The following is a 19,452-nucleotide window of genomic DNA, read 5'->3' as shown; positions in this document are numbered from 1 at the left end:
CTGATTGTAACCCGTCGCGACCCCAACTTACGTCACGCCACGCGTGCTGAATCAATTGTAATGATTTCTTTAGACATGAAAATATAAACCACAATCACAGACTCTAATGTATAGTCCGCGACTGGTTGAGATGGCAATCGGGGTATGAGGTGGTTGGAGCTCCGCACACCCGCACGTCACCAGCGCTCGCCCGCACCGGGTTAGCGCGGGGGCTGTGCGGGTGGGCGGGGCTCCAATCACCTGATACCCTGATTGCCATCTCAACCTGTCTGGAACTATACCTATAATCTGACGTGGCGTTGATGTGACGTTTTAAAAATGTGTTTCCGCCACAAAATCTTGATAATTGTGTTGGAATATTTCGGTATAAGTGTATAACCACACTTATATCTTTGCAGATCAGTACGATTACGTGAGTTAGCATTGCCTAGTCGTAGATCATTTGATGTGAAGCTGAGTAGCGGGTCGAAAGCTCGCGTTCAGCTTTTCCTGCCACCCTCATGGCGAGAGGAACTTCGCGATGCTGCCTTTCCAGTCCTCGTTCAAGTGTAAGTCACTTTACTATCATTTTATTTGTACCTACTTAAATAAACCTTTAAAAAATTCATTTCCCAATGACATACTTACTTACTTAAGTAATGTAATCTTTTTACAATGTCGACGATTTCGTCCGCGTGGATTTAGGTTTTTGTAAATCCCAAGGGAACTTGACAGTTTTCATTTATAATAAGTAGCATATACCTATTCGTATGTGGGATAGAAGTATATCTGTACCAAATAGATGATGCTGCTCGCGACTTCGTCCACGTGGACTTAGGTGGTTAAATCCCGTGAGATCTGTATGGCAAGACATATTTTCCAAGACATATATAAAGTATAGGTATAGTATATACATCCCGTTATGCAAGCTATTTCTGTACCAATCAATCAATCAATCAATCAATCAGCCTGTTTGCGTCCACTGCTGGACATAGTCCTTCCCAAGTGCGCGCCTCCACACGCGGTCTCCACTCCAGAACACGTCTGCCCCAGCGGCCATCGGTTCTACGGCGAACGTGGCCTGCCCACTGCCACTTCAGCTGGCTAATTCGTTGAGCTATGTCAGTCACTTTGGTTCTCCGGTGGATTTCCTCGTTACGAATTTGTGTATCAAATTTGACAAAATCGGTTAACCGGATTTGCCATGAAACGCCAGATAGACAGACAGTACTTTCCCCATTTATAATATTAGTATGGATATAGATTATTGTGTCATTGTTTCATAGGGATGGACGACCCGGCAGTCAGCAAGTAACTGACGAGTTTCTCCTAGACTGGGGAACGTACATGTCCTCACGTAACGACGTAGTTTACGTAAAATTAGACGTAGCAGGCGCGAGAGGTCTCCCGCGCGCGCTGCTACGCGGTCGCCTCGGCGGAGTCGAGGTGGCTGACCAATTGGCTGTTATTAGGTAGGTACGGATTTTCACGGCCAAATTCTGAAACCTTTTACCGTTATTAAATAGGCTTGCACTTAAAGCAATCATGCTTGGTAAAAAATAACGAGGTCTAGGTTCAACCGCGCTTACTACTCGTGTTAAAGGTATTTTGGTTATACGTGGCACTAAACACGGGCACGTGAAGGGCATTCCATCTCTCAGCGGTTGGTATCACAAAACGTTTCCTACGAGTAGATAGGATGTCTGAGGCCAAAGTCACCACCAAGACTTGGCTAATGCTGCCTGCTGTCACAGTATGCTGCGACTGCAAGCAGTACCTACTGAAAGCCGTCCTTTGAATTTATTTTGGCCATAGGCCTTTATTCATTACTACTTTAATGCAATAGATACCCTTATTTTACTTCTAGAAGAATATATTTTATTCAACCTTGTTTATCTTTTCCAGATATTTATTAGACACATTCAAATTTTTGGACGTGACACGGGTCGCAGTATGGGGCTGGGGTTATGGTGGCTACGTGACGGCAATGCTGCTAGGATCGCAGCAGGACACGTTGAAGTGTGGTATCGCCGTGTCGCCGATAACAGACTGGTTGTATTATAGTGAGTCCTTCTCATATAACCTGAAAGCTTTAGCGTAACAGCACTAGCTATCTGCTATTTCATTTCAAACTGCTGACATATCCCGGCTTGCATGACTTGGCTTCCAAGAAAGGTATCTAGTTCTTCTGAAAGCACACAACACAACACAAGCGTTAGCGTAAGCGTTAAGCTCAATTTTGAAACCTCTCGTCCTGGGAAAATAATATTTTTTCCGAGACGAGGGTTGAATTGAAACCCCTCACCTATTCATTGCAATAGCTACGAGATATAGCTGCTTGTGCCATAGCAATCCGCCACCTTTCCAGGGTTGTAACCCAGGGTGTACTTATGTACTTAGTGTAATTTGTACTCATGTGTTCAGATGTAGCGTTCACGGAGCGTATTCTCGGCCAGCCGTCGGTGAACTACAAGGGCTATGTGGAGGCGGACGCGTCGCAGCGCGCTCACCACGTGCCACGGCACGCGTTGTACCTCATACACGGCATGGCCGACATGAGTGCACCATACCCGCATGCTCTTCAACTGGCCCGAGCGCTTACCGACGCTGGCGTGCTTTTTCGTTATCAGGTAGACTATACCAATCACTTCTTCTAACGTCCTGAGTAGTTCCTCCTAGTGCCAAGACGACAGTACGCGACATGTCGAGATGGCAATTGGGGTAGGCGGGGGGACGCCCCGCAACCCGCATGTCACGGGTCACCCGCGCTTGCCCTCGCAGGGTTAGCGCGGGGGCTGGGCGGGTGTGCGGGCTGTTCCCTCCCCGATTGCTATCTCGACCTGTCGCGTACTATACATGCCTGTTTATTTTAGTCTCTGCTGGTAAAAATGCTGGAATTTTCTGTTTCTGGGGTTTTGAATGAACTCGCGGAGCCGATTGACTGACCGTTCGTTCTCTATTCGTCCATTGCTACCTATGGCCCGCTGCCGCTTGTTTATTGGTGTGTTATTTTAAAAGTGGCCACACTGTTAATTCCTGACCTGATAAATGAAAAGTACTGCTGATCTGTGTTGTAGCACTATTAGAAATACCTATGGTAGGACATAATTTTATTATATAGTAGTAGTATAGTTCGATCCCGGGCACACACCTCTAACTTTTCGGAGTTATGTGCGTTTTTAATTAATTAAATATCATTTGCTTTAACGGTGAAGGAAAACCACCCTTCTCACTCTGAGAGGAGACCCGCGCTCTGTAGTGAGCCGGTGAAAGAAAGAAGAAAGAAAAGACGTTTATTTATACAATTGTGCCACACATCACAACTTAAAGCTAAGAACTGGTTATGCCAGCTATATAGTATAGCTGGCGGCGATGGGTTGATCATGATGATGATGAGTAGTATAGTGGTATAGATAGGTACATTTATTATTTAATGCTGCTAAAACCATGATCGTTCCAGAGTTGGACGAAAATTCAAATTACGCGTTTATGATAATAATCTCCTTTGCAGGCTTACGCTGACGAAGGGCACGACTTAAAGGGCGTTATTGAACACGTATACCGATCTATGGAAGATTATCTCCGAGAGTGCCTGTCTCTTGACCCTGAAGACACCAAGCTGCCTCCGCCAGATAGATAAAATTATATGTTTAGCAAAAAGTGTCGCATAAAACATTCTATCATTTTTAGAATACGTAATAGATTTGTTATTACAATAATTATTGTGTAAATATGTAAATGAAATAGTGATTTAAAATTATGGTGTTCTTCAGATTAAGTTTAGTTTAAATACGCCTTCCGTTGAAGATGCTAGATAGACTAAATAAAATGACGTCGTATGTAGTTTTTTAAGTATAAGACAGTTGTATTGTAAATAAATATAAGTAGATAATTACCTAAAGGATATCTGTACATTGAATGACAAATTGTTTCTTATTTATAGATTTATGTTACAAGTATTTGTTTGCTTTATAAATCCGGATTTTATATATGTATGTTCACGAGACTGCATGAACTGTACAGAATCTTTGGGTTGATAAGAACATGTCCCGTACGCGGCCGAAAGTAATGTACATCGACCTTTAGGAGATAGCAGATTTGTAGAGCGCTGGCCGTGTCGTTGAGACCGACAAAACGTCGTATAGGTATGAGTGACAGAGAGAACGCTCTTCAAAGTCGAAATGTCATTTTAAAGGCTGATGTACAATACTTTCGGTCGCATACTTTACCTATCTACTGAACTCATGCTAGGTTACAAAGGGTTGTACGTTTTGCTATCTGCTAGTATACAATATAATATATTTAGTACCTAAATATTAATCATCTTATGATTATTATAAAGAAAAAGAGTTCACTTCATTAAAAAGTTGCTTATCAAAATGTTAAAACTTACCTAATAAATAGATACTTTGTAGGTTATAGATACAGAAAAAAATCTGACTAAGTAATTTTTTAATCGAAATCGTTCTTAGTACTTATACCTATGTCTATGAAATGCAGCTTGTGCAACCTTCGCCTTTATGACGTCTTTACTAAATTTCACTTAAGACTATATTATAGATTATTACTTACTAAAATAAATCAGCATATTCGCTATTCTATGTTAAATTTCTCATCCGATGGCACAGCACACTCACTCATTTCATTTTTATTTTTATCCATCATATCCACGGCAAACTTATCTTCTTTATATACTTACTTACCCATTCCATGGTTTCAAATAGGTACCGTGTATATTCCTACATCATTATTATAAGCACAACCTACTCAGAAAAAAAATTAACATAGAATGAAGAAGAACTTATACAGTTATGTAAGAATAAAAAATACAGAATATTTACTAAAATTCATCAATGTTCGATACCTGCAGCGATACCGATCAGTTAAGTAGGTACACAAAACTTTAACTATAAATTAGAATTGTTAAGACTAATATAATGAAGCATTTTGAAGAGGATGCCGGCCTATAATAAATCCTGAAAAACACACATAATATTTTAATTTAGATAACGGGTACATACCAGGCCACGATCAATCAATCGCAATCGGCAATTGATTTGAAATTTCAACAAATAAAAACATCACATTAATCGTGGTATGTACCTACCCGTTATCTACATTAAAATATGTCGTTAAACCACGAAATAAGCTTAAAATCATTAACATATTATATAATATTACCTACCTACCTATGACATAATAACATAATGTGATCGTAATATTCATAGCAATACGAGCTTTACTTCCTAGGCTTTACTGTACAGCTGTAGTTCTTTCTACTTCCACCCTTGTAAATCCAGTGTAATCGTTACATTAAGAGTCCCCGCAGACTACAAACTTTTTATCGGCCGATAGTTTGGTCGGTTTCTTAATCAGTATGAAGATGTAATCGTTATAATTTGCGCACATACATACATCTTCATACTGATTAAGAAACCGACTAAACTATCGGCCGATAAAAAGTTTGTGGTCTGTGGGGACTCTAATACTACAATTCGTTTAAAATAAAATCGTTACAATTAAAGCTTCGGTCAGACTGATGCGAATTACGCGCGCGATGAGGGAGGCTAAGTAGGTATTTACGTGGATTGCGGAACGAACTAGTATGACGCCCACCAACTCAAATTGGTGTGGGTAGTCGCATAAATATTCGTGTCCCGCAACTCGCACAAAATTCGCCTTAGTTTGACCCAAATAATCTTTTGTAATATAAAAAAATGAAGAGCTTATCGTTTAGGGAATCTATTAGGCCTTTTACAAGATGCAGTTTTCTTTGAACATAAATAACAGATGTTTTATACCGCTTAATCACTGTTAAAGAACCTCTCACAAAATATGTATTAAATAACTAAATTAACTTAACATTAGTTATATAGCTGTGTAATCGAAATTTTCATATTGTAATTTTTAGAAATGAAGTGACCTTGTTCATCCCCTGCTCCTCAGCTGCTTTTGCTCCATTGATTCATCTTCGATCTGTCTTATTGATTTATTTTTTAATGCTCTTCAATCGCGAATTTGGACGTGAAAGCTTGTATAAACTTCGTGAAGGGCACGAAATTTTGCGCCAACGTGCACCAGCTTTTGCGTCGAGTGAAGAGCGGGCTTATAATATTTGTAATTGTTACATCAATGCCATTAATATACATAAACATCTCAATATTACTATCAGAACAAAATTTATAACGAATTTTAGAAGCTAAGTGTGAATGTGAGTAGGTAAACCTTAAATCGCTCACTATACACAAAATTAATTTTATTACTAACAAAATGGATGTAATATCTGAAATACAGATGATTATTATTATTATTAAAATAATATTAATTATTGCTAAGAGGTTAAGAGCTATTTACCTACTATAGTCTATACAGAATAACCTTTCACGTGCTATTTAACTCTATGGGTCAGCTGTCATGTCAAAAGCACGGTTCCCCTTTAAAATAAGGACTAAAATCGTACTTTTGACTTGACAATGAGGAATTTCCAGCCAACGTTTGTTAAATTTTTTATAGATGGCGCTGAAAACTACCACCACTAAAATAGAAAAATAATACCTATATCTATATGATGATGCTTTAATGTTTAGGGCGTGTCAATCAATGACATAGATGAAGAGCTAGCGTGCAATGTAGTTTCTTACTTTCTAGTTTTCTCCTTACGTTTCTTCCCACAAAATCTGTAAACTATCATAGAAGTAATTAATTAATTTTACATCGGGGAAGAAACGTAAGGATTGACACGGCAGAGATCATATTATAGACATAGGTATTATTTTACGTCTTTAATGGTGGTAGTATTCAGCGCCATCTATGGAAATTTTATTGAACGTTGCCTGGAAACTTCCTCATTGACACATAAAGTTAAAATGGCGCGTGACAAATTTTGTAGGCATAATATCGAAAACGATCGATAATGTCAGTGATTAACATCGCGAAAAAATATAGTATGCAAAACATGGGGCATTACACTCGGTATATCCAGCGATGTATAACGCGTAAAATTTTACTCCTCACGCGCCATTTTAACATTTTGTGTCCATGTCAAAAGTACTATTTTAGCTTGGATTTTAGTCCTTATTTTTAACTGGACTTTTGACATTACAGTTGACCCAAAGAGTTAAATGGCGCGTGAGGATTCATTTTTTATGGACTATACTTAGGTACTTCGAAATCGGGGTCAATAAATAAACATTTAGCAAACACCATCTTATTTTGACGTTAAAAAGGATAGACCAAACGGCACTAAACTAGTCCGCATAAAGTCGACTGCCACTTTTCACCGTCTAAAGTCAAAAATCGGTTTTTGGCATAAAGCGGTCGTCCACGTTAACTCTAAAAGCTGAGACATATCTAAGTAAGTATATCACGGACCACTGAACAACAAGTTAAACCAAAACAATAAATCCATCTAAGTAGTACCTACTTACCACAAATTATTCATTTTTATAGTAGGTAATGTAAACCCAGAATTTTTAAAGTCTTGAAGGTACAGGTACCCGTAAGTAACTTTAACGCTAAAGGCCTCAACATAACTGTGTAATTAAATAATAATCGTAACCATAGTACATAAGCATGTACAGTAGATTAAAGGAGCTAGAAATCGCCTTCTCGTTATAGGCAATTAAAAGACGGTGTGAATGTGTGTTTCATTATCTACTAACCGCTGTGAGATATAAAATATGTTATACAGGGTTACAGGAAAAGAGGACACGATCCCGTTAGGGGGTTATAGTACAGGACATTAGCTATCAAAGGACCCCTAAAATGCTTATGCGAAAGTGTATCGTTTTCGAGTTATTCATTTTTTTATTTTTTTTAGGTAAAGGGGTGTTTGCCACTTTAAAAATTAGTAAAAAAAAGAAACAATTTATTTCATCAGATTTTTTTTATTTCTTGCTAGTGCATATCCTTGTTAATAATAAACAGTTATAAAACAAGAAAAATCTTCAAGCATTTTAAAATTACAGCCCAAAAACTGTAAAAGTTTTCGATTTTTAAATTTAATACTTTGAATAACTTGCAAATTTTCTGTAAAAATTACTATGCCACTTATTCTGCGGAATATTTTAAAAACATCTACGTTTCGTTGGCTATCCAATGGTACAAAAAGATTACAAAAAAACCATAAAATCAAGAAAAAATTACACAACAAAGAGACCAGATAGAAAATTTTAACAAATGCTATTGCCAAAGAATTAAATCAGAATCAATGTAAAAACGAGTTTAATGCAAAATCGTTAAAGATTATTTTTCAAAGGGGTCAAAAGGTAAAATAAAATCAGTCAAGTGCGAGTTGGGCTCGCACACGAAGGGTTCCGTACCATCGTACAAGAAATAACACTTTTTAATTTTTTTTAATTTTCATGGCGGCTATTTTGTAATTTTTAGTATTTGTTATAGCGGAAAAAGAAACACACATTCCGTGAAAATGTCATGTTCGTCCGACCGTCCGTCCGTCTGTCCGGCCGTCCGTTTGTCTGTCAGTGGACTGTATCTCGTGAACCCTAATAGGTAGAGACTTGAAATTTGTACAGAATGTGTATTTTTATTGCCGCTATAACAACTAATACTAAAAATTACAAAATGGCCGCCATAAAAATTAAAAAAAATTAAAAAGTGTTATTTCTTGTACGATGGTACGGAACCCTTCGTGTGCGAGCCCGACTCGCACTTGACTGATTTTATATTACCTTTTGACCTCATTGAAAAATGATCTTTAACCATTTTGCATTAAACTCGTTTTTACATTGATTCTGATTTAATTCTTTGGCAATAGCATTTGTTAGAATTTTCTACCTGGTCTCTTTGTTGTGTAATTTTTTCTTGATTTTATGATTTTTTTTTGTAATCTTTTTATACCAATGGGTAGCCAACAAAACGTAGATGTTTTTAAAATAATCCGCAGGATAAGTGCCATAGTAATTTTCACAGAAAATTTGCAAGTTATTCAAAGTATTAAATTTAAAAATGGAAAACTTTTACAGTTTTTGGGCTGTACTTTTAAAATGCTTGAAGATTTTTCTTGTTTTATAACCGTTTATTATTAACAAGGATATGCACTAGCAAGAAATAAAAAAAATCTGATGAAATACATTGTTTCTTTTTTTTACTAATTTTTAAAGTGGCAAACACCCCTTTACCTAAAAAAAAATAAAAAATGAATAACTCGAAAACGATACACTTTTGCATAAGCACTTTAGGGGTCGTTTGATAGCTAATGTCCTGTACTATAACCCCTTAACGGGATCGTGTCCTATTTTCCTGTAATCCTGTATAGAAACATGATTCAAAATGACAGGACCTATTTCCTCAAAGCTTTCCGCTGTGTTTTTTAAGATTTGGCTCGAAACAAGCACATGCAACAACTGTGTACTTACTTATACAATATTGCATGCATGAATGTATTTACATAGGCGACCCATGGGTTTTTCTATACTGACATCACAAAGTCAGTTAAAACTTGTACCTAATCATCAATAAAATTTTATACCATATAACATAGCGGAAATCCTTACGAACTGTTCCACGAGAAATAGGAAATAAGCATTTTTACTTGAACAAGGTGGTTACATTATGTAATTATGATACCTACTTGAATAATTTAAAATAGTATTGTTGACCATTAGAAAATTTATTCAGTTTTACGGAAAGAGATGATATAACAAACTGGATAGTATGTGTATGAACGATGTAGATATTGTTCACTTCACTTAGGATAAAGACATGCCGAAGATATCTCACTGGGATTATGGGATACCTCGTGGTCACGGTTTATCTCGCTACCTCGATGTCGCTTCCATGTAAACGAAATATGTTAGGTATGCTAAGCTATCTTGCTCAGCTTCCAAGACGCCCGCAAACTAATTTTGTGCCGCGATTGTCAGGATAGCAATCGCTCTCTAATAAGATAATTTTTCGATAAACCTCTACGCGTCGTGACCCCAGTCTCCGCGTCAGTTTAATTTGAGAGGGCACCTCAACTATTCGTTAAAACATTTCAATAATATTATCTGCTTTTCTGATTGATCCTTTCGCGATGCATCGCAGTGAGGTACGTACCTATGTGCGTATGTAGGTATTTGCATATATACCTACCTACATTTATTTTATTTGGAGGTGACAATATCGAGGTAGCGAACTGAATGGCTACTACGAAGTGTTGCAGTGAGACATCTCCGGCTTGTCCTTACCATATACTGTCGTAAGTAGTTAATTCGTTGTTGTTGTACCTATTTTAGAAATAATCGTCAGCCGATATTTGTTAAGTGTTATCGGATACCTGCATAGACGCATATCGTACATTCCATGTTTGTGAAGACTGCCAATTTGGTCTTAATTTTACAATTATTAAAATACCTACGATATGTCGATGACGTTAATTTCAATCGCCGTTGGTCTTAAGGATGCTGTGATTCTTCTATTGCAATTTTTTTTCGATATTATATTGGAAATATTGTATAAAAATTATATCTGCATCTGATATACGTAGGGCCTAGTCAAATCGAATTCGTTGTAATTATTAAATTATTATAATTATTCTAAGATTAAAAGTTAATTTAGTACTTTTGAAATTCTTCCATAATTAAAATATAAACTAAATTGCTTTGCCCTATAATTGTATAACAAACCTAGACAATATATTACGGGCTATATTTACATCACGAACATATTAAATTTTATAATAATTATAAAACGAGAGAGTTTGGAAACCAGGTGCTTTAAATTTTACATCATGTTATATTCATTTCTTTAGCGGAAGGTCTATAGTTATACAACATAATAATACCTAGTTATTATACACTATTATTGGCATGCCAAACAATATCCGTACCTACTGAGTAAAAAATAGCTAGTACCTATACGGATAAATCGATTCGCAAATTGTGCATCGTCATTTAACAGGCTGCACTTTGAGGTCAGGTCAAAAGTTTAACACTACGCATTGATTCCATGAAAAAGAAAGGAAGTCAAATAAACTGATGAGGTTTTCATTAAATAACACCAATCTATTATGTGTAGATAATTTGTATTTAATAATTATAATGACAGGTTGTTAATGGTAAATATCAACACTAAGATCGATCTACAAACTCGGATTATTTGCACGCCGCTTCTCTCTATGGTCACTCTTTCTTTCGTAATTAAAGCCCTTTAGTCTTCCAGTGTAGCGAAAGCTTCCGAAACTAAGTATATATAATACTCTTGGGGCAAGAATATAGGGAACTATGTGATGACTATGTCAATTATTTCCTTATCTCAACTCTGGTGGGCTATGTAAATTGTTTATTTGATAATGTTACCTAATGTTTCTCTGATAAATTAGTTTAGATTTCTGTCTAGTTTCCTCAGATTCAATGGATGTGGTATAATTAATGTCGATGTTGACACGTCGTTTTAGTATCCTTCTGCCCAAACTGAATTGTACTCAACACATTGATGTTTTATTTAGATGTTATTTTGTAAAACAAATCCATCCATTTGTAATGAAACAAAGGAACTATGAAATAAATCAGTGTGCCGAGTGCAGTTAAGTTTCAGAGCAGTGTAGTGTCCGCCTTCGTAACTATAGAGTGTCGCGGATTGCGCATTAGCAATTAGATCGATGGCAAGCGCGATATTGAACACAATAATATATATAAAAAATATACAGTAGGTACCTACATGATATTTAACAATTTTTTAACCAACTTATTATTATTATGATCAAAAAGTTTTACCCGTAAAACCCAGTTATTATACATACATCTTTATAAATCTAATAATATTATCCCTACGTAAGTTATTGAGTTAGTAATACAGTAAGCTGACGTTAGAAGATTTCTATGTTTTGTTTCGGTATCACTGTTATCTACAAGTCTAGTGCTAATTTACGTTTGTTGAAAAATACAGGGCAGCTATAAAATTATTGTATTCAGTAACGCGCCGGTTGATGGCCCTAGAGAAAATTATATTCTACGTTGTTGTTAATCAGTGTTATAAATCTTATCGTCTCGTTTAAGAGTTACAGTGTTGTATAGATCAGTATGTTTATTTGTAAATTCTGAGATTATTCTGTTATTAATGTAAATTTCTTTGAATAAATAAAATTTTCATAATCGTTCATAGGAAAGTTTTATTTTACTACTTTTACTCCACGGTGTTTGTTAAGATGTTGAAATTTTTGTTGCCTTATTATTTATCAGGGAGCCCGTCTCGAATACTGCTCGAACCAGCATCTCTACGGTTTCTACTCCATATTTCTGCACTTCGAAAATATCTTTCTAATTGTTCGTTTCGTAAAGTGATGTCGGAAAAGCTAGAAAATATATCACTAGTGGTATTACTAAAAGCACCATCAGAGCTACAATTGGTTTGTGAAACGTTACGTATAAGCTCGTAGTGTGAAAAGTTCATGGAAATTAGAGATGCATTTTCAAGATCACTCATATTATTCCCGCTGGGACTAAGGTGAGACTGGGTAAGACTGTCTATGAATATGTCATCTCTTCTACTCCTACTTGGACTCGCATGAGATGTGCTTGTTTTATATTCACCATTCACAAATTTACTTTTCTTCAATCTGCCTAACACCATGTCCAAGGATCTGACTGCTTGGTTCACATTAAACGATTTATGTTTTGCAGGCTCACATGCGACTTTCTTAGCTTGCCCACTGGATTGGGATTTCGCTTTATTGAGACATTTCTTATCATTTGATGTTTCGTTGATGTTATGCTCCATGGCATGAGACTAGGTAATTTTGTTTAGTTATATTCTAAAGGGAAATTCAAATCACAATCATTTATAATAAGTACTTTACTATTTTGAAATCAATGTAATGTAATGGTAATAATAAATCTACATGTCAATAATGTCAACTTGCTACCTAATTGTTTGACGAAAAGTTTTGTTTCATTTTTCAATTTTCACTTTTCATCATCGACATAGGAATACACCATAGTTGTACGAAGTAGTACTTAGAAATTCTTTGCTTTTCATGTTTTAAAACTCAAAGTATTTGAGCGCCATCTGTTTTCGGGCAGATATACTTCTTTCTTAACCATTCGGTTGCCTTCTACGGTATTTTAGATTCATGTGAGGACGCTAGAGGGCGTTGGGTGCAACCCATATTATCTACACTAGATGTCGAGAGTAGTCATAAATTGTCTCGAATCATTAATTAATTTGATTTTAATAATCTCTTTCCAGGTCAAAATTGATCATAGGTAGTCAAGTTGATCAAGTTTTAGGTAAATAGGTAACAATAATAATTCTTTGTTAGTTTTTATTTAGCCCAAATGATCACCCTGTATGAGCTTCGAGGGTAGGTAAGAGTCGCATAGCGCGGCGGCTGTAGATGCCACTGCTTCTATCTCAGCCTTCACACCACTCGTCAACATAACTTCTAGGTCACTTTTTACCCGGACACCTAAAAACGGGGATTTTAGTAAGTTAGTTAAGTAATGGGTCCTACCTATAATATTTTGTCTAATATATCTATCACGATCACAAAAACGACCAAGAAAATAATTTAGATGAAAGATAAGTACCAACTATCTACCTTTCGCTTTCCAAAAAATTTGTATGAAATTTTTAGTTTTGGTGTACGTTTTTGAACTTTGTTTTCAGAGGTTATTATTACTTATATAGCTCTTAAATTGATCTTCATGATGGAGTTATCGTGAAGATCAATATAAGAATTAATAATCCAAAAACATTAAGACACAAAAACATTAAGAATTTGAGACATAATTTAGGTTTAGTGTTTTTAGGGTTCCGTACCTCAAAAGGAAAACTTGTTGACACTTTGTTCTCTGTCTGGCTTCTGTCTGTCTGTATTTCTGTCTCTCTGTCAAGAAACCTACAGGGTAGGTAGGTACTTCCCGTTGCCCTAGAATCATGAAATTTGGCAGGTAGGTAGGTCTTATAGCAGACATCAGGGAAAAAATCTGAAAACCGTGAATGTGTGGTAAGTGGTTACATTACACAAAAAAAATGAAATTGTGGTCATCAACTAATAATTAGTGTTTTCAATTTTCAAAGTAATATAATATATCAAGTGGGATATCATATGAAAGGACTTCACTTGTACATTCTAAAACAGATTTTTATTTATTTTTATGCCTCATCGTTTTTGATTTATCGTGCGAAATGTCGAAGAAATACTGTAGTACGGAACCCTCGGTGCGCGAGCCTGACTCGCACTTGGACGGTTTTTTAATGCTTTTGTTACAACAGATATGTTTCCATGAGTTCTTTACCTATAGGTGTATTCAAGTAGGGCCGTTTAATCAAAGCTGCGAGTTTGCGTTTGTCCAGCTGTGTGAGGGGTAGCTGAGCCGCCTTAGGGGCAAGTATCATGACGTCGTAATGCCGAGCACCGAGCAACAACAAGCTGCTGCATGCCAACGAATCCGACAAATGAGACTGTGCCTGAAATATTTGAAATCTTTTCAGATCCTGGAGATCATCGTGAGCCATGGTCGTTGACACGGTTTTGACCAAGTAATTATTTCTTTATATACAAGTAGGTATAAATAAGCCTCATTGCAAAAAAACTGGTGGTTTTGATTTATTGTTTAATTGACAATAATTTACTAACTGGATAAAAAGGACCTGGACTCGATATCAAGAAACGAGTTCTCTTCAGAAGAGGCAAGGAGTTGGGAAAAATGATCCACGAGAAGACTAGCCGGCAACATACGTAGTCGGTGGCCAGCTATGGTCCTAGTTACTTCATGAGCACCAGAATGGATACAAGTGAACTGGATGGTAGCGTATACTTTATCTGATGAAGCTCTGATTTCGCTAGTAGGTATGTGGCGAGGATGCTAGTAGACCAAGGGAATGCTATGCAAATAAGTAATATACCTTCTGCGTTCAACAAATCACTTCTTATGGTAGGGACTAAGTAAGTAGTACCTATACAGTTTATTTGTATGGGTGCCCGTTTTTTGCAAAGGAGTGTAACAACAACATTCCACTAAATTACATACAATTACAACATATAAAGCACCTAAGGAAAATGTGGAAATATAATAAAATCAATATTGCAAAAAAAAAGAAATCAGGTGGATTCACATTAGACGACGAAAAAATTCGTACGTTGATATTAAATTATTTCAACCGAACACCATCCTTAAATCTAGTGTTGGTAAGTCTAATCTAGAAAAGCTATTTAAAATGTGGCAACCAATTAGTGAATACAGAAGAACCAGTAATAATTATCAAAGAAGAGAGGTGATGAGACACTCACCAAAGAACCGTATTTATATGTCAAGAAGATTTCGTATCCATGTGGATCAGCGTCCACTAGCGCCAATGCTTTTAGTCGTAGTTCGTTTACCAATCGGCAAAGCAACTGACGTGTGCATACATCGGGATAGCCTTTACCCTAAAATTTACCAATAGGTACCTCTTATAATACTTAGACAAGTAGGTATATTCTTTATGCAGACTACAAAAATATCTACTGTAGTAAAATTTATTTTTAATACCGTTAAAATGATAACTGGTCCCAATCGAATCAGCGCTCCTTCATCTAGCAACTTTTGAAAGATAGCATCTTTTTCCACAACTAATATGTATTTAGCAGTTGATTTAAACTCTTTGATTCCTTTAATGTCTTGTGGTATTAAAGTACCTTTAACAATTTTAAGAAGAGAGATATTTGTATCTTTCTGCTTGCAATAGGAACTTACTGTGTATTATAAATCACCTAATGCTATAATAGATTTTCATACTTAGTTATTATAAGTTATAACGAACCTCCCGACATCATACAATCAACAATAGTTCCATCACGTTGGTATATCTTCAGAGGGCCTGCGATTAGTCCTTTCGCAGTAGCAACTATACCCAAATCCCAAGGTGGTATGTCTAATAAACAACATACATCTCTTACTCCGACATCAAGCCTTGATTGGTTACCAAATCTGGACACGTTCTGATAGAATAGTTCCCTGTGAAATTAAGAATTATTAATATAAACCAAAATTACCAAAGAAAAAAATCTGTCTACAAACTTTACCTTCTAGTGACGGTCAAATTTTTCAAGAGTAATTCATGAACTTTAGTTAAGACGAAAACAATCGTATTGAAACGAGATTTATCTTCTGAATTCATGTAATACAAAGTTGTAGTCTTAGCATCCTGCAAGGCTTTTAATGTGACACTAAAATAAATAAATAAATAAATAAATAAAACGTTTATTTTTCAATCAACTAGTTACACACATACATGGGTTTGATCTTGAACAATTAGTGCTTAATATTAAGAATGTTACAAGATCAAGAACTGGCTATCCTAGCTAGATTTTTAGATCTGTGTTAAGGATAGCTAGTGGAAAGAAAGAGGTAAAAGAGGAGTAAAAGAAAACGGTATGTCTTTAACTCATTCATCTCTACTTGAAGTACTTACCTGCACCTTTTCTTAAGAAAATTGAACTTCTGATTCGGAATATTGCATGTTTTACCTTTAATAATTTAAACATACAGCATTCAAATATCATTAAAAGAAAAATGAATACTAAATAAAATAATATATTATTTACCGATCTAAATCATAGATACAATTGCTCCACAACCTTTGGTTTCTTATAATTAGTTTGGGTGAATCATCTCTTTCAGCACTATTGTTAATATTGCCCAATATATCTTCAATTTTCTTGATGATAGCATTTCTTGATTGCTTTGCGTGTTTTGACAATAGGTCATCTGGTTTCCCTGGAACTATATTAATGAAAAACAATTAAGTAATCACCCATTTTTTTAGTATAATCTGGTTGTATAACGTACCAACATTTTAAATCAGAAACAATATTGTACCTGGAACTTCAGGAGATTGCTTCAGAAGTTGTTGCACTTCGGTAAAAAGCAATTTTCTCTCGGGCAATATTAACTGTGATCCTGCCACTTCTTCTCTACTGTAGAGCCTATTTATCGCTGCTACTAGCATCGGATCTTGTTTGAAAGAAAATATTGAAGACGACGCTAAGTCTATTCTCAGCCTCAATGCGTCTTTGTTCATTAGCTCCATTCTGAAAAAACACGATGTCTCAAACCTTTCAAAACAACTATAGATAATTGACAAACAAATCCGATAAAGCACCATTAAAATAAACCACCAGCAAAAGTAGTAATGATCCCTACCTACCTAGTGGCGAGATATTTATCGACCGCAAACAATAACAGCCACACAAAACGGAGCTCGTAAAAGGGCCAGGAGACAATAGGGCAGCTCCTCGACAGTTTTTACGGCGAAGTCGAGCGAAGATGCGAACCAGACAAATTCATCGTCGGTGGCACATCCGACTCGCGCGCACTGAAAAAATGACACAATAGATATAATCGAGAGATAGTAGAGGCAGGCGTCTCGAAGAGCAGATGACACGGCGTGACGACCGCACAAAGGGCGTGAAATGACGTCATAATAGCCTCGAATTATCGCCCCCTCTTGTCTCAGGCAAATATTTAACAGCAGCTCCGTTTTTGTCATCCTTCTTTGGTCGAAGATCATAAATAACAGGGTTACGGCAGACAAATGACGAGGACCGTTACCGCAGCGCTTTGTTACTCATGACATATTGCAACGAGGCGATGTTTATGTCTTATTATGGACCGAGGTTTGAGTTATCGTTTTGGTTCATAGTTTCTTGGTAAAACGAAAATTGTGCATGTTTAGCTTTTTGATTAAGTGATACAATCACAATCTTTTAATTTTGACGATACCTACCTATTAAATAAATTTTACAGATTTTGTGTATTTAACTATTTGAGTGCACGGAAATACCCTTACCAATTCGAGCAAACCAACAACACTGGCATAACCATAGAGCATCATTTTCTCGAAGCAATGTATCTTCGTTGTAAGTAAATATAGAAGCAAGGAAATTACGAGGAGTAGGTATCTACGTCTTGCTGATGCGAGAATTGGCAATATTATTTTATATTTTACTGTTTTTCGTGGTATTTTATTATTACAGTTCCGTACCTCAGAAAGAATAAACGAATCCTTATACGATCACTTTGTTGTCTGTCTGTCCGCCTGTCCGTCTATCGTGTCTGTCAAGAAAATCTATCCCGTTGACCTAGAATTGTGATATTTGGCAGGTAGATACCTACGTCTTATAGCAGAAATAAAAAGTCTAGATACCTATTAAGCCTTTAAATTGTAGGGTACCTATACCTATCTACTGATTTTATAGGAGTACATATATCCAAATATGTAATATACCTGTTGAGTTATGATTTTAATTGCATAATCAAACCCTCGAAAGTGTGAGAAAGTAACCCTTACAAAGGACTTCCCATTGACGGCCGGCACCCTGAGGCGCATCGATAGCATCAGCGGGAGACAGCCCGCACAAATACCATACAAATTGCTCGATAGCTCCTTCGTATTGATTGTTGCAATTATTCGGCGAACCCTTTCACGAGTTCGCGACCGCGGGGAAGTGAGAACGAACTTATCTCTTCGCTCGATCTCGAAGCAACTACCAAACTCTTTGACATCGGTGTGAGTCAACAATATCCTGACTCGGTGTTGTGAGGTCGCCGCGGGACGGCTCCCAGCTGTATGCTATTATTTTTGTCACGATCTACGATTAAAATCTAACTACGATCTCCTTAGTTAACAATTTACCTACAGTCTACACGCAATTTTAAGAAAAATATGTTTTAGAAGTATTTTATACTTACTTAATTTGAAGACTTTATGCTGGTATATTCAGGCGTAAGTATTGGCGGAATTTATTATGAATGTTTTAGCGTATAAGTAGCAAGCTTCCCACAAAATTGCTCCTATGAAGTGGTCATCTAAGCGGAAGCAAATTCAACAATTATAAAAATAGGAATAAAACATTCGTCACATTGTATGAACTGCGAGAGTGCGTCGCGAACCGCAGGGCGTCGGTCGACAATGGACCACCATCGCGCTATCTCGATGGACGATACGTTACCGCCCAATTGACTGCTCAAACGTTATTTTAATACTTTGTTATCGAATTCAGATTAGGGTACTATTTAATTTGGATATTTCTAATATAGTAATATCGGTCGCATAAAAATAAGCTTTTCGTGTGACTAAGTAGAGCGTTTTGCTTGCCCTGGGGGCAAATAGAGTGTAGGTAGGTACTTAGTTTACATCGTTAGCTGAATTATCTGATATGCAAAGGTAAGCACTAGGTAGGATACCCAAAGAATAATTCCAGATAAGCAAGCTCATACTAATGTTTTAAAAAGTGAAGACCTTGAAGTGAAGACAAATAATTCGTATTGTGTGTGCGTATAGGTAAAACGAGACATGGATACCTAATGGGCATACTTCAAAATATAGGCGACCCGTTACCATGTCTACCTCTGGTCTGACCATAAAAGACGTTGAAATGCTTCCTGAAAATTTTGGTATCTACTAAAATTTTGACTAGCGCTTACTAATTTTTAGCGCAATACGGCAACTAGGAATAGGTAGGTGTACAATTTAATTTTTTACCTT

At 36.5% G+C, this 19,452-nt stretch overlaps 3 protein-coding genes across 6 annotated transcripts in view; 1 reads left to right on the top strand and 2 right to left on the bottom strand.

The window, feature by feature from the left end:
- LOC117996249 (inactive dipeptidyl peptidase 10) overlaps window positions 1-12,079 on the top strand; it is a 125,024-nt gene extending 112,945 nt beyond the window's left edge. For all 4 annotated transcript variants that reach the window (XM_034984294.2, XM_069509115.1, XM_069509161.1 and 1 more), the window contains 5 exons: window positions 399-548; window positions 1,266-1,451; window positions 1,885-2,042; window positions 2,404-2,609; window positions 3,491-12,079. In XM_034984294.2, the coding sequence (XP_034840185.1) occupies window positions 399-548; window positions 1,266-1,451; window positions 1,885-2,042; window positions 2,404-2,609; window positions 3,491-3,619 (829 nt within the window). In that variant the 3' untranslated portion in view covers window positions 3,620-12,079. The remainder of the gene's footprint in view (window positions 1-398; window positions 549-1,265; window positions 1,452-1,884; window positions 2,043-2,403; window positions 2,610-3,490) is intronic.
- A 71-nt stretch (window positions 12,080-12,150) lies between these two features.
- On the bottom strand, window positions 12,151-12,786 carry LOC138404698 (uncharacterized). Its single transcript, XM_069509343.1, has one exon. It carries the CDS (start codon window positions 12,697-12,699, stop codon window positions 12,151-12,153), a length of 549 nt encoding a protein of 182 aa, XP_069365444.1. The 5' UTR covers window positions 12,700-12,786.
- Window positions 12,787-13,018: 232 nt separating this feature from the next.
- Window positions 13,019-17,331, bottom strand: mei-W68 (meiotic W68). Its single transcript, XM_069509299.1, has 9 exons — window positions 17,113-17,331; window positions 16,785-16,996; window positions 16,511-16,688; window positions 15,989-16,132; window positions 15,727-15,920; window positions 15,456-15,601; window positions 15,215-15,352; window positions 14,220-14,391; window positions 13,019-13,387 (listed from the first exon to the last, which is right to left on the bottom strand). Exons 2-9 carry the CDS (start codon window positions 16,993-16,995, stop codon window positions 13,248-13,250), a joined length of 1,323 nt encoding a protein of 440 aa, XP_069365400.1. The 5' UTR covers window position 16,996; window positions 17,113-17,331; the 3' UTR covers window positions 13,019-13,247.
- Window positions 17,332-19,452: the final 2,121 nt, after the last annotated feature.

Source organism: Maniola hyperantus, chromosome 1 (assembly GCF_902806685.2).
Source record: "Maniola hyperantus chromosome 1, iAphHyp1.2, whole genome shotgun sequence".
Lineage (NCBI taxonomy): Eukaryota > Metazoa > Arthropoda > Insecta > Lepidoptera > Nymphalidae > Maniola > Maniola hyperantus.
The sequence above is the reverse complement of the archived record's forward strand: the minus strand, read 5'-3'. Positions and strand labels throughout refer to the sequence as shown.